The sequence below is a fragment of the Pezoporus wallicus genome, unplaced genomic scaffold (genome assembly GCF_028554395.1).
Source record: "Pezoporus wallicus isolate ANWC-B61680 ecotype Strahan unplaced genomic scaffold, APGP_CSIRO_Pwel_v1 contig_14703, whole genome shotgun sequence".
Lineage (NCBI taxonomy): Eukaryota > Metazoa > Chordata > Aves > Psittaciformes > Psittacidae > Pezoporus > Pezoporus wallicus.
The window spans coordinates 245,137-264,737 of NW_026635616.1; the positions used below are offsets into that span (position 1 = coordinate 245,137).

Consider the following 19,601-nt stretch of genomic DNA (forward strand, 5'->3'; position numbering starts at 1 on the left):
GTGCGAAGTGGAGATCTAAACCAAGATGAGGATGTTGGGGAAAAACACACGTTCCATGTCAATGTGGTAGAATTTGGCCTCCCACCGCTAGAAGGCTGGTGGAAAACAGTTCGCTCCGCTGTGTAGTTTCATCCTTCAAAACCTGAATTAGAGTAATTGCTGTGGACATTCCAGCATCTGCAAGCTAATGATGATAAAAGGCAGTTGCAACCCTCCAGTGCTGGGAGGAAATCAGGTGGGAGGCCTAAGCCTCGCAACCAGCATTTGCAGACAAGCAACCTTAAGCCTTTTTGAAGGGCGCTGTCAGCAAACAGGAGCTTAGGGAGCGCTTCAGGTTGGCAGGAGGCAAGCAAGAACGTATCCTCCTGTTGGCTTTTTTTTTGGGAGGGGGCGGAGAGGGGGATATGCTGCCAAAGGAGCCGGTTTGACAAAAAATCGAGGCTGGATGCCTCTGTGCACTGGTGTAATGGGAAAGCCCTTCGCAAGGCAGGAAATCCTGGAGGCACTCCCCTGAGAGAAAGCTTGTGTGCAGGAGATCAAATGGGGACTCCCGCATGCCCGAGGCCCCATTGAGATGTATATTAAGTGATGATGCTCTTGGGTCCTTTGGTGTATTTGCTTATAATTGCCATGCCCCCCAGAATACCTGCTTTTTCCTTTAGCCCCATTAGGACAAGTGCATTTAGAAAAAGCCTCCCAAAGGTTCCCCCTCATGCTCTGCATCATCCTTGACCCCATGGGGCACCCCTAAGGCTGTCTCCAGCTCTATAGCCCAAACCCTCCTACGTTGACTTTGTGTCAGTGCTCCTACAACATGGATTCCTGCCTGCTGAGCTCACTTCACACAGGCATGTGCAGGTATTCCCCGCTCTGGTGACTGATACCTTCAGCATTCCCCATGACTTCACAAATACTTTCATAGAACAGCCACAGAACTTACTCCAGTATCTCCCATCTCCTTCCCCATGGCACTAGGAGGATGCAGGGGTTAAAAAACAAAAACAACAACAACAAAAATAAAGAAATAAAGAAAAAAAAGAAGGGGGTATGAAAAAAAAGAGGGACAAGGAGCAGCAGGAAGCCACAGCAGACATTACTCTTAAGGAAACCCATGAGTAAGGAGCAGCTTGGCCTGGCACCAGCTTGGCTAGCCATGACTCACCCAGTATCTCCTCCCTACCACCGTTTCTTTTTTAACTTGGATATGACATCCTCCACTCTCAGCCTGGTGTACCCAGGTTCCCTCCACTCCAGGGACTGCAGCTTTTCCCAGGTGAGCAAGGGAATCCCATCTTAACCTGCCTCCTTACTGCCTAACCTAACGCTAGCACTACCCCTTTCCTTTCTGAAGCCAAGATGAAAGGATTACTGCATTATTTGCCTTTTAGCCCAGGTGGTCTGCTCAGCTAGCCTCTGCCTCATTTGCCATTGTTGCAGCTAACAGATGTCTGGATTGCAGCTGCTCTCCATGAAAGAAGCCCTGAGCCCTGCTACAACCGGGCACCTGGCAATGCTGTACCCATTTGTTCATATTGAAGGAACATGCGAGCTTTTAATTGGTCATGGCAAAGGGAGCTTTTTAATAACTTCAATTAACAGAGAGAGAAGAACTCCAGTTAGCTCTTGCTATACAAAAAGTGTCCACAATGTCATTAAAACAAGATTTACAAGTGTCATAATTCTCAGCAGCATAGTCAACAATACAGCCAATCATTACAACTGAGCACCAAAGGAGAAGGGGGGGGGGGGGAACATCACACCACCGAGGAACGGGAGGAAAAGAGAGGAGTGTGGGGCGAAGAAAGTGCAGAGGAAAAAAGAAAAGTCATTTTTTTCTTTTCAGTCTAAATTGATTTTATTCTACAAAATGCTACTCAGTTAAAATTGTAAAAGCAGAACAATTTTAATGTGTTTTCTTTCATAGCAGCAAGCTTTCTCTAACAAGCTTTTTGTTTTAGTGCAAATACTGTAGGCCTGTAATTCAGTAAAATAACAAGAACAGGAAAGAGACAATGCCAGAGAGAATGCCTGAGAGCTGATTCTCCAGGACTGCAAGAACAGCATTAAGATCACGACAAGCAAAGAAGGGTCCCGATTCAGCAGTCACCTTTAAGAACCAGCTTGTGGCAGAAACTATTTCACTGCAGACAAACAAGAAAACCCAACCAAACAAAACCCCCATGAGCTAGAACTTTAGAGGGAAAAAAGAAAACCCAACAAAAAAAAAAAAGAAAGATAATGGTGCCCCCAAACCTTCAATAATCCTCATGGTCACCTATTAATCACTGAGGCTTGATTCTGCCTCTGACACCCGCTTTGCAGCAGCAAAATGCTACTGATGCTCTCAATGTGTCCCCAGGAGAGTGGAATCAGAATCAGGCCCTTTCTGTATGTGAGGATCTTAAAGTAGACTTTAGTGACACTAGTAACTTATCGCCCTAATAAAGATGCACTATCCCTTATTGATGTTACTTTGAACTACACAGTATATCAAGATATATACAACAGTTTATTCTCTCACTGAGCAAAAACAATTGGATACCTATTTTCTACACATTTTAATATGGTTTTAATATCAAGTAACCACAAACAAGAAAGTGGAATAACCCTTTAATCATACAGGATAGGAGGGGAACAATTAAGTAAAACAGGATGGGATTTTATTATTATCTTGTATTCTGAGATTCGTCCTGAACTCAACCTACTGTTCACAGAGGAATGATAATGCATCTTTAGAAACACATCTCTTTGTACATTTTATACAGACGACAACAAAACCCAGAATCTTTCATTTAAAGAATCAAAAGAAAAACAATTATTAACCTAAAAACAGAAGAAGATTGGAATATTTTTAATGCTTTCTTTATTATATCCAAGTCTTGAACAAAAAAAAAAAAGATGTAAACATGATAAATAAATAAGAAATAAAATGCAGATTGTTCCCCCCACCTCTTAGAATGTTTGACTTGGCCTTCCTAATGAAAATGAACCTGTAAGTGTCATGATAATAAGATCTCTTACATTTCAGAAGTCTGTTTTAGAACGAAGAAACGAAACAACAAACAACCCCAACAACAAAAGGCAAAAAAAGAAGGCAACAACCAAACAGCAGGAATGTGAGTTGGGAGGATGTTAAATTAATGGTGGGCAGATCTGCTGGAGCAGGCACAAGACGGCTGCCTGCCAATAAATAAGATACCAGGGAGGAGGGGGGGGGTGTCTTAGGTTTGCTTTCATTTTGTTTTTCTTTTCATTTAGGATGAAGGCCAGGTGGATCCTACATACAGTAAGCAGCAAAATTAAAAGGTTCAGATGAACTAAATAGATCATTTAAATAATAATTATAAAAACAGACAGCTACTGTCCCCAGCATGTTGGTCCCAAATCCCATCACACCACAAGCAGTTTGAGACTCACCCAGTCTCCACACCTACGAGAAAGGAATGGATGAAGGCAATGCCACAACTACGAAAGGGGGAGGAGGAACAAGGGCAAAACTGGAATGGCAAACATCACCTGGAAGCTGAATGTTTCCTTCAGAGCAGCTGCTACTGCTCCTCCCAGTTTGGCATTGATTAATTTAAGATGTTGTTAAAGGCTTCCTTGGGCCAGTCACTAGGGGATTGACCCAATACCAGCTACAATTCCCTGGGCCTTTTTCCATTGACTCAAACAACTCTTGGTCAGACACTAGTTATAACAGCTCCCACATCCCCATTACATGCAGAACATGAAGACTACGTTTAGGAATTGGCAGGGAATGTACTCACAGAATATACCATTTGGGGGATGAAGAAGACAGTAATTTCCCAAAAAAGCACAGTAAACCTGAAGAGAAGAATGCGGGGCCAGACCAAAACAGCAGAGGAGCTCAAGTTGTACCTGTCTGCCAGAAACTAAACAAGAGTAAGGCTGACTCACAAAATACAGAAGAGGCAGGAGACCAGCGATCCCAACACAAACATCCTCTGAGAGATTTAAGGGACAAAATGGGCAGGCACAAGGTATTCAGGGCTTTTTCCAGATAGTAGAAAATAATCCTCTTCTCCAGGCAGTTTCAAGTGGCTCCCATTAGTATCAGAGGACAGGAAAGGGGACCATCCTGTCCCTGAGAAGGTCAATGCCAAGGCAGCAGGCAGTGGGCAAGGGCCAGCTGCAGATCCTTAGCTCCTTCTGGCAATGATTCAGCGATGAAAGGTAGGTTTTTGTTGTTCCATCAGGAGCTGGGCTTATTTGGGTTTGAGGATGCACCTGACTTCCTGAAACCCCAAGTAGGAATGCTCCTAAATTCCCAGGAGACAGCAATCCTGATCAGCTAGCCTCAAAAGTAGCTGCATCACTTTAGGATTCGTCACTTGTCAGTGCTGTATTCTGCTCAAAAACGAGTGGAAATGACAGGCAGAGCCATGTTATTGAGCAGTTTTAGATTCTCAATCCAGACTAGCACAAACAAGCAACCTAAAGTGATGTCATCCTCATAAACCCCTATGAGAACAGGACCCTCTGTGCTAACTACGGGAAGTTTAGGGTCTACTTTGTTAAAAAGGAAGTTCTGATGTTCATGTAAGGACAAGAGAACTCCTTCATCAATTTTACTTATTGTGCAAGCTTCATTTGAAACCTCCGGCAGTGGTATAATGATGGAAGTGTTTTAGTGATAAAGAAAAAGCCTGAATCCCAATCAGCTTTAAAAAGCAAAAAGATCACTCATATTTTTCCATTTCTGGAAGGTTTGGTAAATATCTGTGTTTAAAAATAATAGTAATAACAAAAAAAACAAAGCCTACCTTTAGAGCCAAAGTAGTGTCCCTTTGAAATGACTCATGGAACGGACAGTGGCCAGGGTTTGAGGGAAACCAGCCCTGCTGAGGAAAGGTCCGGTTCCACAAGACTGAACCCTATTAATTCCCAGTGGAGCTGGTGAGGACTGCAGCAGTTTAGCATCTCACAGGACTGGCCCTATAATTGTATATTGCATTTCTTCAGGTCCAGCCTGACCAAGAAATATCCCGGGTTCAGTTGATTAAAAAAAATATATATAAAAGAACAAGAAAATCTCACACCAAAATAAATAGCTGCCACCACAGCTTCAACAGGCAGGACCAGAGAGCTATCCCTCAAGTGATTTAGCTGGCAAGCAGAGCAATCCTAGTGTGCACATAGTCATGGTTTGACATCGATAGGAACTGAGCTTGGCTCCATGCAGGAATAGGTTATACACATTACTGTTTTCAGTAGTGAACAGCAGCGCTGGAGAGCTTGTGCCCTCTGTGAGCACTTAGTAGTAGCAGCCAAGCCCACAGGTTGGAGAAGACGAGGACCCAGGGCTAGGGGGAAGAGCCCTCTGATTTGTTTTGTCTTCAGGCCAATCAACCCCGACACAATCAGATCAATTACAACGTAAAAACCCAGAGGCCAAAGATCAAGGTGCAAACAATCGTAACCCATTTTCCTCTGCTGTCATTTGTCATTCATAACCAGAGGTTGTTGGAAGCTCTGTTCTAGTTCAAATAGGTCACCACTTCAACCATGCCATTCCTGCCTGGTCAGGAGCACCCTGTGGCCTGTGCTGTGCTGGAGGTTGGACCACTGCCTTCCTCCCAGCCTTGGAAATTGGGAATCTCTGAGCAAACAACACCCACTAGTATCAACTGGTGGATGTTCACTGCTTTGTTTCCCAACAATGAAAAGGTCAGCAAGGGTACAGACAGAAAGGTAGTTTCACCATCTTATCCACTGCCAGTCTCCATCCTAGATTTATAGGCACATGGTGCCACCTCTTTTTCGGTAGCATGTTTTACTAATATGGCCAAGGGGAGGATTTACTAACAGGAAGAAAACAGCCTCTGAGTCAGAAGCCTGGATGTGGAGGAAGATGCAATACTCCCTAGATAGCAGGCAGCCCAGGAAAAGTAAACAACAAGCAGCAGATTTGATATCCACCAAACTGGGGTAAAACCCTGCCAAAGACACTGGTAAGTACCAGCCCAGCAGCTTTTCTGGTGCTACTTTGGCCCTGAGATGCTAACTTGTGTTTTGAGGAGCCCAAGGGGATAAATATATCTACATTTTTAAGAAGAAAGGCTTCTGCATGAGGCTACTGCTGTCTCTGTGCCCCAAGCCAGAGTTCTGAGCTCTGCCCTTGCTGCTGAGCCCTCAGGCTCCTCATGTCCCCCATCCTCCCTCATTCCTGGACCTCCTAGCCATCCCCCCCTGCCTGGGCAACCCTATGTGCTTCCCCACAGCCTGTCCTGAGGGGAAAAATCCTAACAAGCCTTTAGAGTTCAAAGCAACTGGATGAAATGTCATGGGATCGACAACATTGGAAATGATAAGCACAGAGAGAGAGAGAGGGAGAGATTGAAAGTGAGAAGTTGTAAGATCAGCTAACCAGAATGATCTAAGCACAGAGCACAACCGATCAGATCCATTCACAAAGGAAAGGGACGACTAGCAATTTCTGCAGCTCGCCTTCAGTCCCGGCCACGAGTGCTCCCCAAGTCCACCACGGCCATAAAAAGGTTTCCATAGGCAGTCCCTACAGAGGGGACGTCACCCTCTCCAAACAGTCCTGGTGCGTCAGTCCCACCCTTGCCATTTCCTGCCTCCAGGGAGCTGGCGTTGGTCCTCACTCTCCTTCCTGGAGCTGCAGCACTTCCCCATCCTTGCTCTTGCTGCCCTTGTGCTTGAACGATCCTGTGCCTGTCTCTAATCCCACAGAGGGGGGCTCCCCCCATGGTGCTGGGGGGGATGTAACACACTGGCAAAATGGGGGGCCGCAGGGGGATTACAACGCCAGCAAGGTGGGAGAGTTCAAGGAATCCGAGGACTGGTCACCGCTGCTGCTGCTTCTCCGGTGAGCTTTGGAGCAGGACTCGGACGGCGAGAGAGGAGACTCCTGATCCAACACGTTGGGGTAAGTGAACACCAAGTTGGAGGAGCCAGGAGTGATGGCTGGTGTTGAGGTCACCACGATGGGAGTGTTGAGTGCCTCCTCCCCATAAAAACCTCCAGCAATGCTGATGGGCTTAATGACAGACCTCTGGGCTTTGTCAAGGACCAAAGAGGAGGAAGGGATCTCTTCCTCCACAGGCTCCTGCTTCACCACCACCGCTCCGCTAGCTCCAGTCCGAACACTCTGGAGGCTGCTGGATGGAGGGCTCCGACGCTCCTCAGGGCTGATCTTGCACACGGGGCTGTGAGCCACCAGCATAAACTCCAGCTTCTCCTTCTCCTTCTGGAGCTCAGCAATCTCCTTTTGCAGCACTGACTTTTCCTCCTCCAGCACTTCAGTTTCCTGCAGAGAAAAGGGGAATAAGTAAATACCAGAGGCTTTGAAACTGCTCCTCACCTGGAGCATGGACATCATGTCTAGTTCCCACCTGGCATGAGCAGATACCCCCTAGACTCCTTATGACCCGAGCAGGCATCAGGTCATTGCCAGCTGAGTGTCTTGTATTTCATGTGTCTGCCAGTAGGCTATTCCCAAACTTCACCAATATAAGGGTTATAAATAGTCTCCTCATGAGTTCACCTTCATTTTCTCATGGCCAGCTTCTAGCACTCTTAGCCTGTGACTTCACTCTTCTCCTTTGCTGTCTGCCTGACAGACACCGTAGCAGAGAGGACTCGGATACCCTCCCATTGTTTTTTTTGCATTAGGTAAGTCATATTCTTTTCACTTAAATAAGAGGTAGCATACGACAATCTCTAAGCTGTTTCCATTTTTTTTCTATAGTGCATATTGTATATATAATATATACAATATATTGTATATAGTGCATATATTTTAGTGTGAGGTGTCCCTGCCCATGGCAGGGGGGTTGGAACTGGATGATCTTAAGGTCCTTTCCAACCCTAACTGTTCTATGATTCTATGGTTCTACATTCCAGGTTAGGTCTGACTCTTGCACTCCACTTTCATCTCCATTGACTGCATCCTAGGATATACACGTATATCTTTCCTGTGGTCACGTCACACTGATCATCATAGTCAATCTGTGAGCAATTAATACCTTCCTGTGTGAGGAGCTCACCATTTCACAAATAACTTGTCCTCAGTCCTTCACGTTATGACCTCCCACTTTGCACTCCTTTCACTTCTATTACTTTGGTCATGACAATCCTCAGATTCTTCCTACAGGATGTCCTGCTTCCACTACACTGGGAATACCTCCCAAATTTGAGTCAGCAGCACATTCCACTGGTACGCTTTCGCTACTGTTCTTCTTAATAAGATCATTGAATAAAACCAGCCCCAGCATGGTTCTTGACCAGGAGCGCTAGAGCCTTCCCTCCAGCCTCCTTCAACACAACCCATCCTCTCCTCCTCTTCAGTCCCTTATCCACCCCCTGGTTCTTGTGGTCATTCCTACATTCTCCAGCTTAACTAGCTGTTTCCCCTGTGGCATTAGACCTTTCTTGCTTCTTTTGTGCAGGAAATCATTTATCCCCACCAAAGAAAGGTTAGCCTAAAGGATGTAGCTTTGACAGGTACATATAACATCTGCTTCTTTTTCTACTGCTTTCAGATGATCCTACCGTCTTCAGTGCTTTTGTCCTTAAAGTCTGCCTTTGAGGCATACAGCATCTTTATTTCCACTTATGGAGGAAGGCCAGAGATAGGAAGACTCATGCTAGTTGGAAGGCTAGAGGGAAGGGAGCTCCTAGGACATTTTGGGCAGGCAACAATGGGAATTCAGCCTCCTGAGCTCTGAGTCTGAGCCCTCACCACCACTGTTGTAGGAGTAACATCACTGGGCAACCCTGGAAGGGGAAGACAGCGCATGTTTTGTAGCATCTTCCTCAAACATGCTAGCTGAGGGAGAGCAGTGCCCTTCAAGCTGGTCCAAAGGGCAGGTGACAAGGAAGGAGGAATGTATGCAGAGCACGTACCGCCTGGAGTTTCTCTGTTAGCTCTCGACGCCTGTTACGACACTTAGCAGCTGCCAGCTTGTTCCTCTCTCTCCGGATCCTTCGCTTCTCCTCTTCCTCAGGAGACAGCTGTAGGCAAGTGCCAAGAAAACCCACAATCAGATCTGAGCAAGGCATTCCTTGAAGTTCTCAAGGATTTAACCACAACGCAAAGGAAAAAGGCCTGATCCAGCAGGATGCTGAGCACTCCCCCTCTTCACCAGTGTCAGCAGAAGATGAAAGCACAGTATCTCTCCCTGAACTGGGTCTTAGCAGAAGGGTGAGGAGAAGATGGAGTTGGGAGCAGGGGGAAGATTGTGTAAGAGGACAGTGAATCTGCACCAAGGCCAAACAGATAAAAGATGCTCTGATTGTTTCACAACTTGGGTGGTACATTAAGCAAAACCAGAGCACGATGTTGTAAGTGCCTCTTTCTTGAAAGAAAATAATCTGCTGCTTCCCACAGAAAAAATAGTTGTTAGCTGGAAGGGGGAGACAGGAAAATCAGCAGAGCTCCCATGAAATCCATGAAGCAACAATGATTTATACCACCCAAAAATCTGACCTCAGATTTTCGAGCACTCAGCAAGATAACACACTTGCAACAGCAGGCAAGGCTCCAGTGATATCAAGGGCTTCCCGACATCCTCACTGATGTAAGTCAGGAGCAAGTCCATAGAAACCCATTGAGCGACACTTGTGAAACCAGAGGAAGTGAGCAGGAGCCCGCAAGATCTGGTCAAGTCAGGCCTAGCTTTTGGGGGTTTGAGAGGAGGTTTGTAAATCCCAGCAGCAGCAGACAGGCTTGTACCACCGCCAAGGCCAGGGAGCTGGTACAGCAGCGTGCGAAGAGGGCTGGCACGGCTCGGCTCACAGACCACGGGGATTCACGGCACGCACTCGGCTGCACATCCTCCTCCACTGCAGACTGACCTGGTGCCCTGCACTTCAGCCTCACCGGCTGGTGTGTGCAGCCAGGGCTCTAGCCCAGCGACTGCCAACAGCAGTGAAACGAGCGCGCTGCAAAGCGCGACTCAGAGCTCACGTAGTGCCAGCGGAGAATGGAAAGAAAAACCTTCCCATGAAAGCTTTGAGTTTCAGCATCTCCAGGGGCTGTCAAAATTGCAAATGAGACATTCACCCTTTTACCATGTTTTTCTTTTTTCGTGTTAGTTTTATGCTAACCTCATTCTGGTTCGTTTCAGTTTCCTTTATTTCCCTAATTTTCACCTTTGCAGTTCCACGGGGTTTACCTCAGCCTCTGGGCATTCACCTCGCTTGGTTCTGCTTTCTTTTTACCAGGGTCTGTGCCTGTGATTTCACCTGCACACAGCATGAGCCGCACACCGAACAATACGAGTACTTCTAGGACTTCAGGACACAGGTTTTGGGCCTGAAAGCTTTTCCATCAGCAGATCACTGCGCTCCATCTCCGGATGCCCTTGCAGGCAGCAGTAAGGAGCCCCTACAAGCTGTCCCTGCTACAGCTCTGCCTTTTCACCTTCCAGCTTGTATGTGTGCAGGGTGAAAATATATTTGCACACAAGTATCTGCAGTACAGCAAAGCGTTGTGCATGCACGCAGATTCTGTGCTGACTTGGGGCCTTTGTGTACAGTTTTCAAGGGCCCTTTCATGCTCTGGGAGCACAGACCTCATTGAAATATGTTGGGATCGAAATTTCTCCTCCCAGGAGAAATTATCTCTCTCGGAGGCCATGGCTTTGCAAACATCTCATAGAGGGGGCTCAAGCCTCTAATCTGGACGTGCTTAATGTTACACCAGGTCTACAAAGGACTATTCTGTCAGTGGCCGCTGGACTTGTTTGAAAGCAGTTGGATTTGGCACCATTTGTGCCTCTGCTGTATGTGTTATCTGTAGCTTGTCCAAGCCCAATACGTGCATTCACTGGCAGAAACGTGCATCAAAACAGGCTCTTTTCACGAAGCGTTACACAGTGTTTTCCAAAAAGGCACTCCGATGTGGTGTTCAAAGCACCAACAGTGGAAACCTGAGCCAAAGAGCCACGGTAGAGCGCCCGGGTACTGCCTTAGCACGTGTCTAATCAAAAGGACTTGGCTTTGAATGACCCACGCTGAACGACTTGCAAACAAGCCACAGGCCAGGAATTGCTTGGCAGGCATCCTTCAGCAAATAACTCTGAACAACAAATAAAGCGGAGAATATGGTGATCTCTTCACGGCCAATTTGTGAACACAGAGGCAGCAGTTGTCAAACAAATTAGTTGTTGCTAATTATTGCCCCAGTTCTCGTGAGAGCTTCCCTGGCTTTGGACACCAGCCCTGCACGCAGTGAACCGGGAGGTAGCTCCGGCTGGTGGAAAGGGCTGGCACATACCCGAACCAACACGACTGCCTTTCCTTCCTCCCAAAAATGAGTCCTCAGTGCACTCATCCCAGCTCCTCAGACTGAGGCTTGTCTTACTCTGGACAAGTTACTTTAACCCCTTCCCTCCCCTTTAGGTCTACACCAGAGAGCTGCTCCACATAAAATAATCAGACAATGAATTAAAACAGACGACATGGAAGTAGAAGTAGGGCTGGTGAGTCTTCTTGGAAACAGACCTCAGGCAATGGTGTGTGCTCGTGCGCCGAGGCTGTGCAGCACATCTCATTACACTGCTGTGCAGCGACCCACACAACTGCTGCTTGGGAACAACACAGAGAGATCTAGACTATTCAGACTGCTGTTGTTGTTCTTTAAAGAAATCAGCCTTGCACAGCGGATAGCTGTTCACCAGACAGCCCTGGAGAAGGCTGTTTCTTAATAAGAAGAGACTGGCAGGGTTGAAAGCATTTATAGAAGATGCCTGCATCTAGCCCACCACCCTGTCCCAAAGCAGGATCCATCCTCCCAAGGGCAGGCTCAGCACAGAGCAGCACTGGTACAAGTCACCCCATCCCAGCTATGAAAATGCTGCTGACTTGGGAGCAGAAAACCCTCTGCTTATGGGATCGTCACCTCACTCCTGTAAAGAGATCAAGCGTTTGCATGTTCATAGTGGGAAGGTGGATTTAGACATCCAGAAGGTTCTTGCTACTATAGCTGAGGTGCTCTAAGGAAGCTATTCCTCCCTGCACGATGCTGGCTGGTACTGGTGGTATCACCCAGAGTGAGACCAGAGCAGTGCTAGCTGCCACCGAGAGGACACAAACCACCAGCTGATGTAATTTGGGTGTCAGGTTTATAAAAGAGCTATGAAAACGCTCCTCTGCTTGCTCAGAGGTTTCCTTCTGCCTGCAGTGGCAGAGACACTCAAACCGAAACCCAGGGCTCAACTTCAGAGTTTCACCTGCTTTGGAAACCGAGCCGCAGTGAGGCCCAGTGGTGCGAAGTGTTTGAGAGAGATCGGGTAAATCTCACTGTACGATGAGGAAGCAGCAATTAAATCACCCTCTGGCTCACACCCTCTGCCACCCTGAGAAACCCCAGCACCTGTGCAGCACAGGGGACGGACCTCAGCACTCCCCGTGGGGCCAGGAGATCCCAAGAGAGGGGGATCTCTTTACAAGTGGTTTCGGGGCACCCCCAGCCGCTCTCCGCGCCGTGGTTACCTGCTCGTCTCTCCGTCTCCGGCCCACGGTGGTCCCGATGGTTTTGATGACACCGGGTCGCTGAAGGGCTGTGTGTCCGGCCACTGAAGACAGCGGGGGCAGTGGGTGGCTGTAGGGGTGCGAACGGGAGTAAGGGTTTGACATGGAGGTGATGACGGTGGGCTGGACCATCCACTGCAGGTCTTGGCTGGTTGTGATGGCGTTGATCGTAGGGATAAAAGCGCTGCCTGATCCTGGCATATCTACTCGGAATTTCTAGGAGGAAAAGCAGGAGATAAAAAGGGAAAGAGAGAGAGAAGAAGCCGTCAATGAAAGCAGAACATAAACAGTTACTCAGAAACCAGCTAGGCCCTCAGGAGTGGCACCAGCAAGGATCAAAGCAGCACCTGAAGCAAAGGCATAGGCTGCAGTGCCTCTGCAGCATCCCAGGCTGCCCCTGCCCACCACAGCCCCCCGAGGAAGGCATTGGGCTCAGGCACTTCCCCTCCGGAGCAGCCCTGCCCTCTCCCAGCCCGCTTCCTCATCCCCCCACACCTCCTCAGCATCCCCTACACCAGCCTTCCCCTGGGGCAGCATCCCCACCAGTGCCTCCCGCCTGTGCCCACCGCTCCTTCCGGTGTGCAACGAAAGGGGAATTGAGGAGTCCAAAGAAAAGGAAGAGAAACTTCAGTTCTGAAACGCCATTGCCAGGCAGAGCAAAGCCTTCTCCTACCAAAGGATTACCCTGAAACCTGGGCTCGGTCCACACTGGGTTTGGGTATGGCGAGAACAGCAGCTTGCTTCTCATTCAGTGGCTCTGCGCTTGCCACACACACAGGGCGAGAAACCCGGCCCCGGGATGGTTACGTGCAAGGATATGTATTTTAATAGCAGCCTATAAAATAGATCTTAGGATTCAGATCGGACAAGTTCCCTGCAGCTCTCTGCACTGTCTAGACAAAACAAGGCAGCAGTAAAACCGAGGCAGCAGCTAATGATCTCCTCCAAAATACATGTACACCTTGTTTCAGACAGAGGTAAATCCATCTGGATAATACGCTGGCACTAAATTGCAAGGAAAACAATTGCTTGTCCCCGGAGGGGGAAGCAGGGGAGAAAGAATGCTTTTGTCTATGCTGAGCAACTTCAGGAGGCTTCCAATGGTTAGACTTGGTTTTACAGACAGACAAGCCTTGCTCCAGCAATCACAGTCCAAGGGACAGGGCTTGTAAGACCAGCAGTCATCATTACCACTCATTTTGTGAGCATTGAGATGATCCCACAAAAAAACGCACATTCTTGGGTCAACAAACCAGCTTCCCAGAGAAAGGAGAGCCCTTGCATCAGCCTGACCTCAGCTCAGGTAAGCGTCCCAGATAAGGGACAGCACTTCAGCACAGATTTCCTTTTCAGGGTGTGCCTAGTCAAGCACCGTAAGTGCTTTGTTAAACCAAGGCTACTGCAAATAGTATTTCACATTCTGATAGCTACAGCATTTCGGGCCAGTATTAGCTGCAGTAAGTCCAGCTGCCAACGCCTCGAGACCAGGAGATCCAGTTTGAATACTGATCAAAGCTGTAAGTTGGCATTTGACAGCTCAATATCTAGCAAGAAAGGAAGAGAGAAAGAAAGAGTGAATCCAGTTAAGCAGGTGGGGGAATTACACAGACAGGATGACACTGGCACCAAGACCTTGGCAAAAGCCCCACCAGAACCTGAGAGATTCACCTGGAGCTCGAGCCCCACACGGCCTCAGCATGCCCCACATTTCAGAGCACATGCCATCTTTGTGACCTCTCCCAATTAACTACAGAGACCCAGAGATTAAAACTGTCAACACCGCAAAGGAATTTAAGGGTGCGGATCCCCATCTTTGCTCTGCCCAGTGCAGGCTGTGACCACACGGCATGGGAGAGGATGCCTTGGTGCATCCAAAACCATAACACAAAGGACCTTAACCTCCCAGAAGGGAGGAAGTAAGAGACTAGTTGAACCACAAGTGCTCAAGTCAAGGGACGCAAGTTCTGCTTCCAGCTCCACAAGTGGCTTCTACAATGACCTTTTGCCTACCTGTGCCACCATCCCTCCTGCACCCAAAATGCACAGAAGAGTCCTGTCTTCTTTGCAGGGACACTAGAAAGCTATGGCTGAAAACCTGAGATCATTTATGTGAAGATGCCATTTGTATTCCAGAGCAAACAACCTTTGCCTCTGACATCCAATTATGTGTTAAAAATTCCCATCAGAGGTCAGGAGAGTCAGTCCCACCACCAAATCAGCCACATAAAGATGCAAGTTCACAGTTATAGATGAAGCAACTACTCCACTCGCAGTCAGCCCTGTATTTAGCCTAGGACTCTTCTCTAACACCAGTGGAGGCCTCCTGGACAGCAAGGGGGAGCTGCTCAGTCCAGCCACAACCCTCGGCAGGCTTGCTTGCTGGCATCCTTTCATAGTTTTTGCTTGCAGACTGGGGGAAGAGATGAGCGGGGCTGCAGCCCCTGCCTGTGCCACGCTCCATCTCTGTCACCAGCTTCCTCTCCAATCCCTCAAAACATCTTCAAGCAATTTCTCCCAAACCCGTGTTCTGTATTTTCCCTTGATAACCAACTCAGGGACACGCTGCTGTGACAGGCTGAGTCTTCAGATAAGGGTACTCAGGCTACGGCGAGGTTTTACAAGCACTGCTTCCTGACTGGTCAGTCTTTCCCTGCTAGGACACCGCACTGGATTAGATTAGCTATGCTAAAATGCTGCTGCCCCTGCTGCTGTGCCTGGTGGCCATCAGCTCTGACTCCTGGAACACAGCTGCCTTCAGAGGCAGGCCCTGCATAGCCCCGTTGAGCACCGGCCTCCCCACTTTGGAGCTCCAGACCTTTCCCCACACTGCAGCCCCAGCTTTGCTCTCCTTATTCCTCCTCCCCTCAGAGAGCTTGAATCCGCCTGGCAGCACCACCTTCCCTGACCCACATCCCCGTTTCTCTTCTTTTCAGACCCCTTCCTGCCATTTCCTCGCCCAGGAGACCCGCAGCTCTCCTCTCCCGATCCGGGACAGGCTCCTGGAGGCACCTCTCTGCCAGGCTCTTGGTTTTCCTTATCTGCAAGGAATTCACAGCACTACAGAAAAGATGTGGCGATAGCCAGATTGCAGGGCTACACACGCAGCACACGCTCAGCCGCCAAGCCACTGCTCCCCTCCTGACCCAAGCGACACGCAGATGAAGGTATCATTAACAAACCCCAACAACTAAGCAGCAGGCAGCAACAGTCCTGTTATTAGGAGTGCCAAGAACTGAGGTCAGTCTCTGCTCTGCCTCAAAAATATGTGGTGGGATGGGAGCCTCCCCCAGTCCATAGCCAGGGAGTCTCCAGTGAGTCCTCCCAGGGGCAGGCTCGGTTAGCAGGTCACAGCTGAGGAGCACGGGAACATATCAGGCTTTGGCTCCATGGTTTCCTTCTCCGTCTTAACAAGGAGCTTCCACACCACACCCCACCACATCTCTGCTCCCCTCCAGACCTTCGCGTACCTCTGTAACTGCAAGTGCTGAGTAGCACCAGAAACTGGTCTAGAAACAGGTATGGCGCCCACAGAAAAAGACCAAACCCAACAACAAAACCACCCCGAGGACGTTTTACAGCTACTCAGTTATAAAATACAGGGTGTTTAGGACACATCCTATAATAAATACAAGTGCTCTGGTGGCTCTCCCAAGTTGAACATCTCCTCGAAGGAAAAATGGACATGCTGCTGGGATATCAGAGGGGAAAGTCGACTGGTCTGAAAGAGTACACAAACTCCTCCCATGAAAGTCTATGTTTACCACATGGCAAGTCAGTGATTAGGAAAATAGCTTGACACGCAACTTAAAAGGAAAATGTTCCAGTGCTGCGTTCTATGGGAAAAATAATTAAAAAGCATCAAAGTTTTGGCTCAGAGACACGGTTTCCAGTTAACCATGTGACTGATGCATCTTTTCTTGTTTTGGGAAAGGAAGACAAATAAAGACACGAAAGAAAAAATTCCTACAATGCATATTTTCTACAGTGATAAAACTGCAGATCTCCAAAGACCAGAATCAGCAGAACAGCCCGACTGCTAGGGTAAAGGCAACGCTTACATTTGATCCTAATCTACAACATCTGTAAGGATCAAGGGAGAGACGACGTACAAGCCTTGAGAAATCTCCCAGATTCTTAAAGAAAACATTTATGTTCTTGCTAAGCCGGTGTCCTGCTCAGAGCTCCGTTTCAGATAGTAACCCTAGAAACTAGTCTCCAGCCCCTGTATCATTAAGCCAAGAGCACCAGCTGCCTGGGGAAGACTTGCAGCCCCCGGCAATGAAACGGGGGGACCCCCAGTTGTGGGTCAGACCTCACTTAGTTCAGTATCAAGGGGCTCAGGAGTTTGACGACCTCCCGCAGCAAGTGCTTGAATCCAGCGAAGGGAGGAAAGGGAGAGCGGAGAATTCACAGCTTCTTAGCCGAGCGTTTCCAGCTTCTCAGCTCCCCTTCCCGCTCCCACAGCCTTGCTCTAGCATTCAGTGTAAAACGGGGGATAAACCGGAGCCGCGCTACAACCGCTGGGAACCTCGGTGCGCAGCCCGCAGAGGGCACCAGCGAGATGCGTTTGGAGCAGGCGGGGAGCGGCAGCGAGTCATTTCTGGTAAAACTTCTTTTATGCGAGGAATGTCACGGGCTGGTACGGTTGGCAAAGTTTAAGACTGGACGGGTTTTTCCCCCCCCACCCCTTCTTCTTTTATGGTCTTATGACTTCTTGATGCGAGGACAGCGATGTGCTCCCGCTGCCAGGTCGCTCATACGAGCCACACATGAAATAATATCAGGGAGGGTTGGGGGCAGCCCGACTCTGACTTTTCAGAGGCAAAAAAAGGGAGTGAGGCTGGGCCAGCTGATGTAAACAAGTTATGAAATAACCCAGGTTTGTATAACCGGCCCGATTGTGTAATGCCTTCCCCAGAAGTGGTGGATTTAGTACATGTAGGCATCTAAGCCATTCCGAAACGTTTTCTTAAGGAAATGAAAAGGTGGGGAGAGGGAAATAAACCAAAAAACCACCCGGTTCGGCTTGCAGGTCCGTGAGCTCAAGCCGCTTCCATAAGGAAGTATCTCCCGTTCCCTAAGCGCCGCCTGGCCGCGGGAACCGGGCTAGGGAGCGCTCCACCGACTCCCAGGAACTCCCGTCCGGGAAGAGGCCGTCGCCAGGCAGAGGGCGGCCGGGGCTCCCGGTGGAGCGGCAGAGCGGAGGGCCGGGCAGAGCGGCTCAGCACCGGCCTTTGGTGCTCACGGTGCGCAAGGCAGAAAGCAGCCCCGGAGACAAAGTTTGGGGGAGAGAAGCGGGGAGACTACTTCGGGCGCTTGGAGAAGCCGGAGCCCGCTCCGAATCCCGTCCCGTCACCCCCCACACTGCCGGCTCTGCGGTAGCTGCGGCAGCGCCCTGAGAGTAATTCGGCGGCAGCTCCCGGAGCTCCGGAAAGGGCCATCCCGAACTGCTGCGAGCGAGCCAGGGCAGAGCCCGGGAACGGGCGGCGAGCGGGGCACGGCGGAGAAGCTCCCGACGAGAACAAAAGCGGGATGAAGAGACACAGATGCGCCCGTGTGCTGCCGGTACCGGCAACTGCCCGGAAGAGCCCTTCAGTTTCCGAGCTAACCCCAGCGGGGCGCGGACAGGGTCCCCTCACCGACACCCGCGGGCCACCCTGTGCCCGGTGCGGGGCGGCGGGGCAGCCGCGCTAGACGCTTCCTCACCGCTCGGAGCGGACATCCCGAGCCCCGACCGACGGGGAGTTCCTCTCTGCGTCCCTCCCGGTAGGGTCGCGGCGCCCGCTCCGGAGCAGGCGGGGAAGGAGGGAAGCGGCGCTGCTCCGCCGGCGGGGACGGGACAGGACGACGGCTGCGGGCAGCCCGCGCCCGCCCCGCCTGCGCCCCCGCGGCCGGCGCCTCTCCGCCGGGCGCCCGCGCCTTCCCCGCGGAGGAAGCGCCGCTCCCCGGGTGTGGCGGGGAACTCCCGTGCCCGGAGCGCTGGCGGCAGCCCCCGGGGGAACCGAGGGAGAAGGGCAGCGCCCGGCCTTACCTGCTGGGCTGCGCCGCTGGAGTAGGTCTCGGGGTGTCCCGGGGAGCCGCTGCTGCCTCTGGAGGAGGTGTCGAAGTTCCCGGGGTAGTCCTGGTACATGGTCCGAGGTCGGGCCGGGGGAGCCGCGTCCCCGCCTTCCCGCACCGACACCCGCCGCTCCCTCGCCGTCTCTCCGCCCCCTTCTCCCTGCCGACCTCTTCGGCGGCTCTTGCGTTTCGCCTCTCAGCGCTCGCCGCGGACAGCGGGGGGAAAGGGATGCAAAAAAAGGCTTTGGAGAAGGGGAAAAAAGGTAAAAAAAAAATGAGGGGACAAAAAGAGAGAAAAAAAAAAAAGAAAATCAAGATGATGGTAATAATAATAATAATAATAAAATAAGCGCGGGCAGCAGGGACGCGCCGACGGGACGGGCTGTCTCGGTGGGAGCGGAGCGCGCAGGCAGCGCGATGTCCTCTCTCCGCGCTGCCCGGCGAGACTCACCCCGCCGGCGGAGCGGCCGCGGCCCCGGGGGCTACGGGCGGAGCGGTTCTCCTCCGCCTCCCCCCCTCCCCTTCCTCCTCCTTTCCCCCACCAACCACCACCAGCACCGGCCGCCCCTTTTCCCGTCGCGGGGTGGCTCAAGCGGGCCCCACGCCGGTTACCGGAGCGGGAGCTGTGCGCGGCCGCGGTGACTCAGAGCAATGGCATCGCCGCGGCCCCACTCGCTTATTATCCGCCCGCCGCCCCGCACCATGTGCACTCGCACACGTCAAACCCGCGGCGCACCGGACACACCTTGCCAGCGCGGAGCCTCCCACCTGCCGCCGCCGCGGGGGGGTGGGACGGGGACATGGGGATGGAGCCCGCCCTCGCCGCGCCCGCCGCACCGCCCCCGCCGCTTTGCCCGCCCCTCCCGGTCCCGCTGCACCGCGGGCATTGCGCGGGTCCGGACGGGGCGGTCGGAGCGGCGGGGGCGGCGCGGAGCCGTGTTCCCGTCAGGCCCCGCCTCCCCCCCGCCCCACTTGGTCCCGTCCGTTGTCGCACGTTGCCAAAAATGGTCATTTGCGTC

The 19,601-nt window shown here is 50.8% G+C and overlaps 1 protein-coding gene across 1 annotated transcript; it reads right to left on the bottom strand.

Annotated features, from left to right (window-relative positions):
* Window positions 1-1,560: 1,560 nt before the first annotated feature.
* Window positions 1,561-18,841, bottom strand: FOSL2 (FOS like 2, AP-1 transcription factor subunit). The gene is made up of 4 exons (XM_057397021.1): window positions 18,557-18,841; window positions 12,487-12,741; window positions 8,896-9,003; window positions 1,561-7,297 (listed from the first exon to the last, which is right to left on the bottom strand). The coding sequence occupies exons 1-4, from the start codon at window positions 18,653-18,655 to the stop codon at window positions 6,788-6,790; spliced, it is 972 nt and encodes a 323-aa protein (XP_057253004.1). The 5' UTR covers window positions 18,656-18,841; the 3' UTR covers window positions 1,561-6,787.
* Window positions 18,842-19,601: the final 760 nt, after the last annotated feature.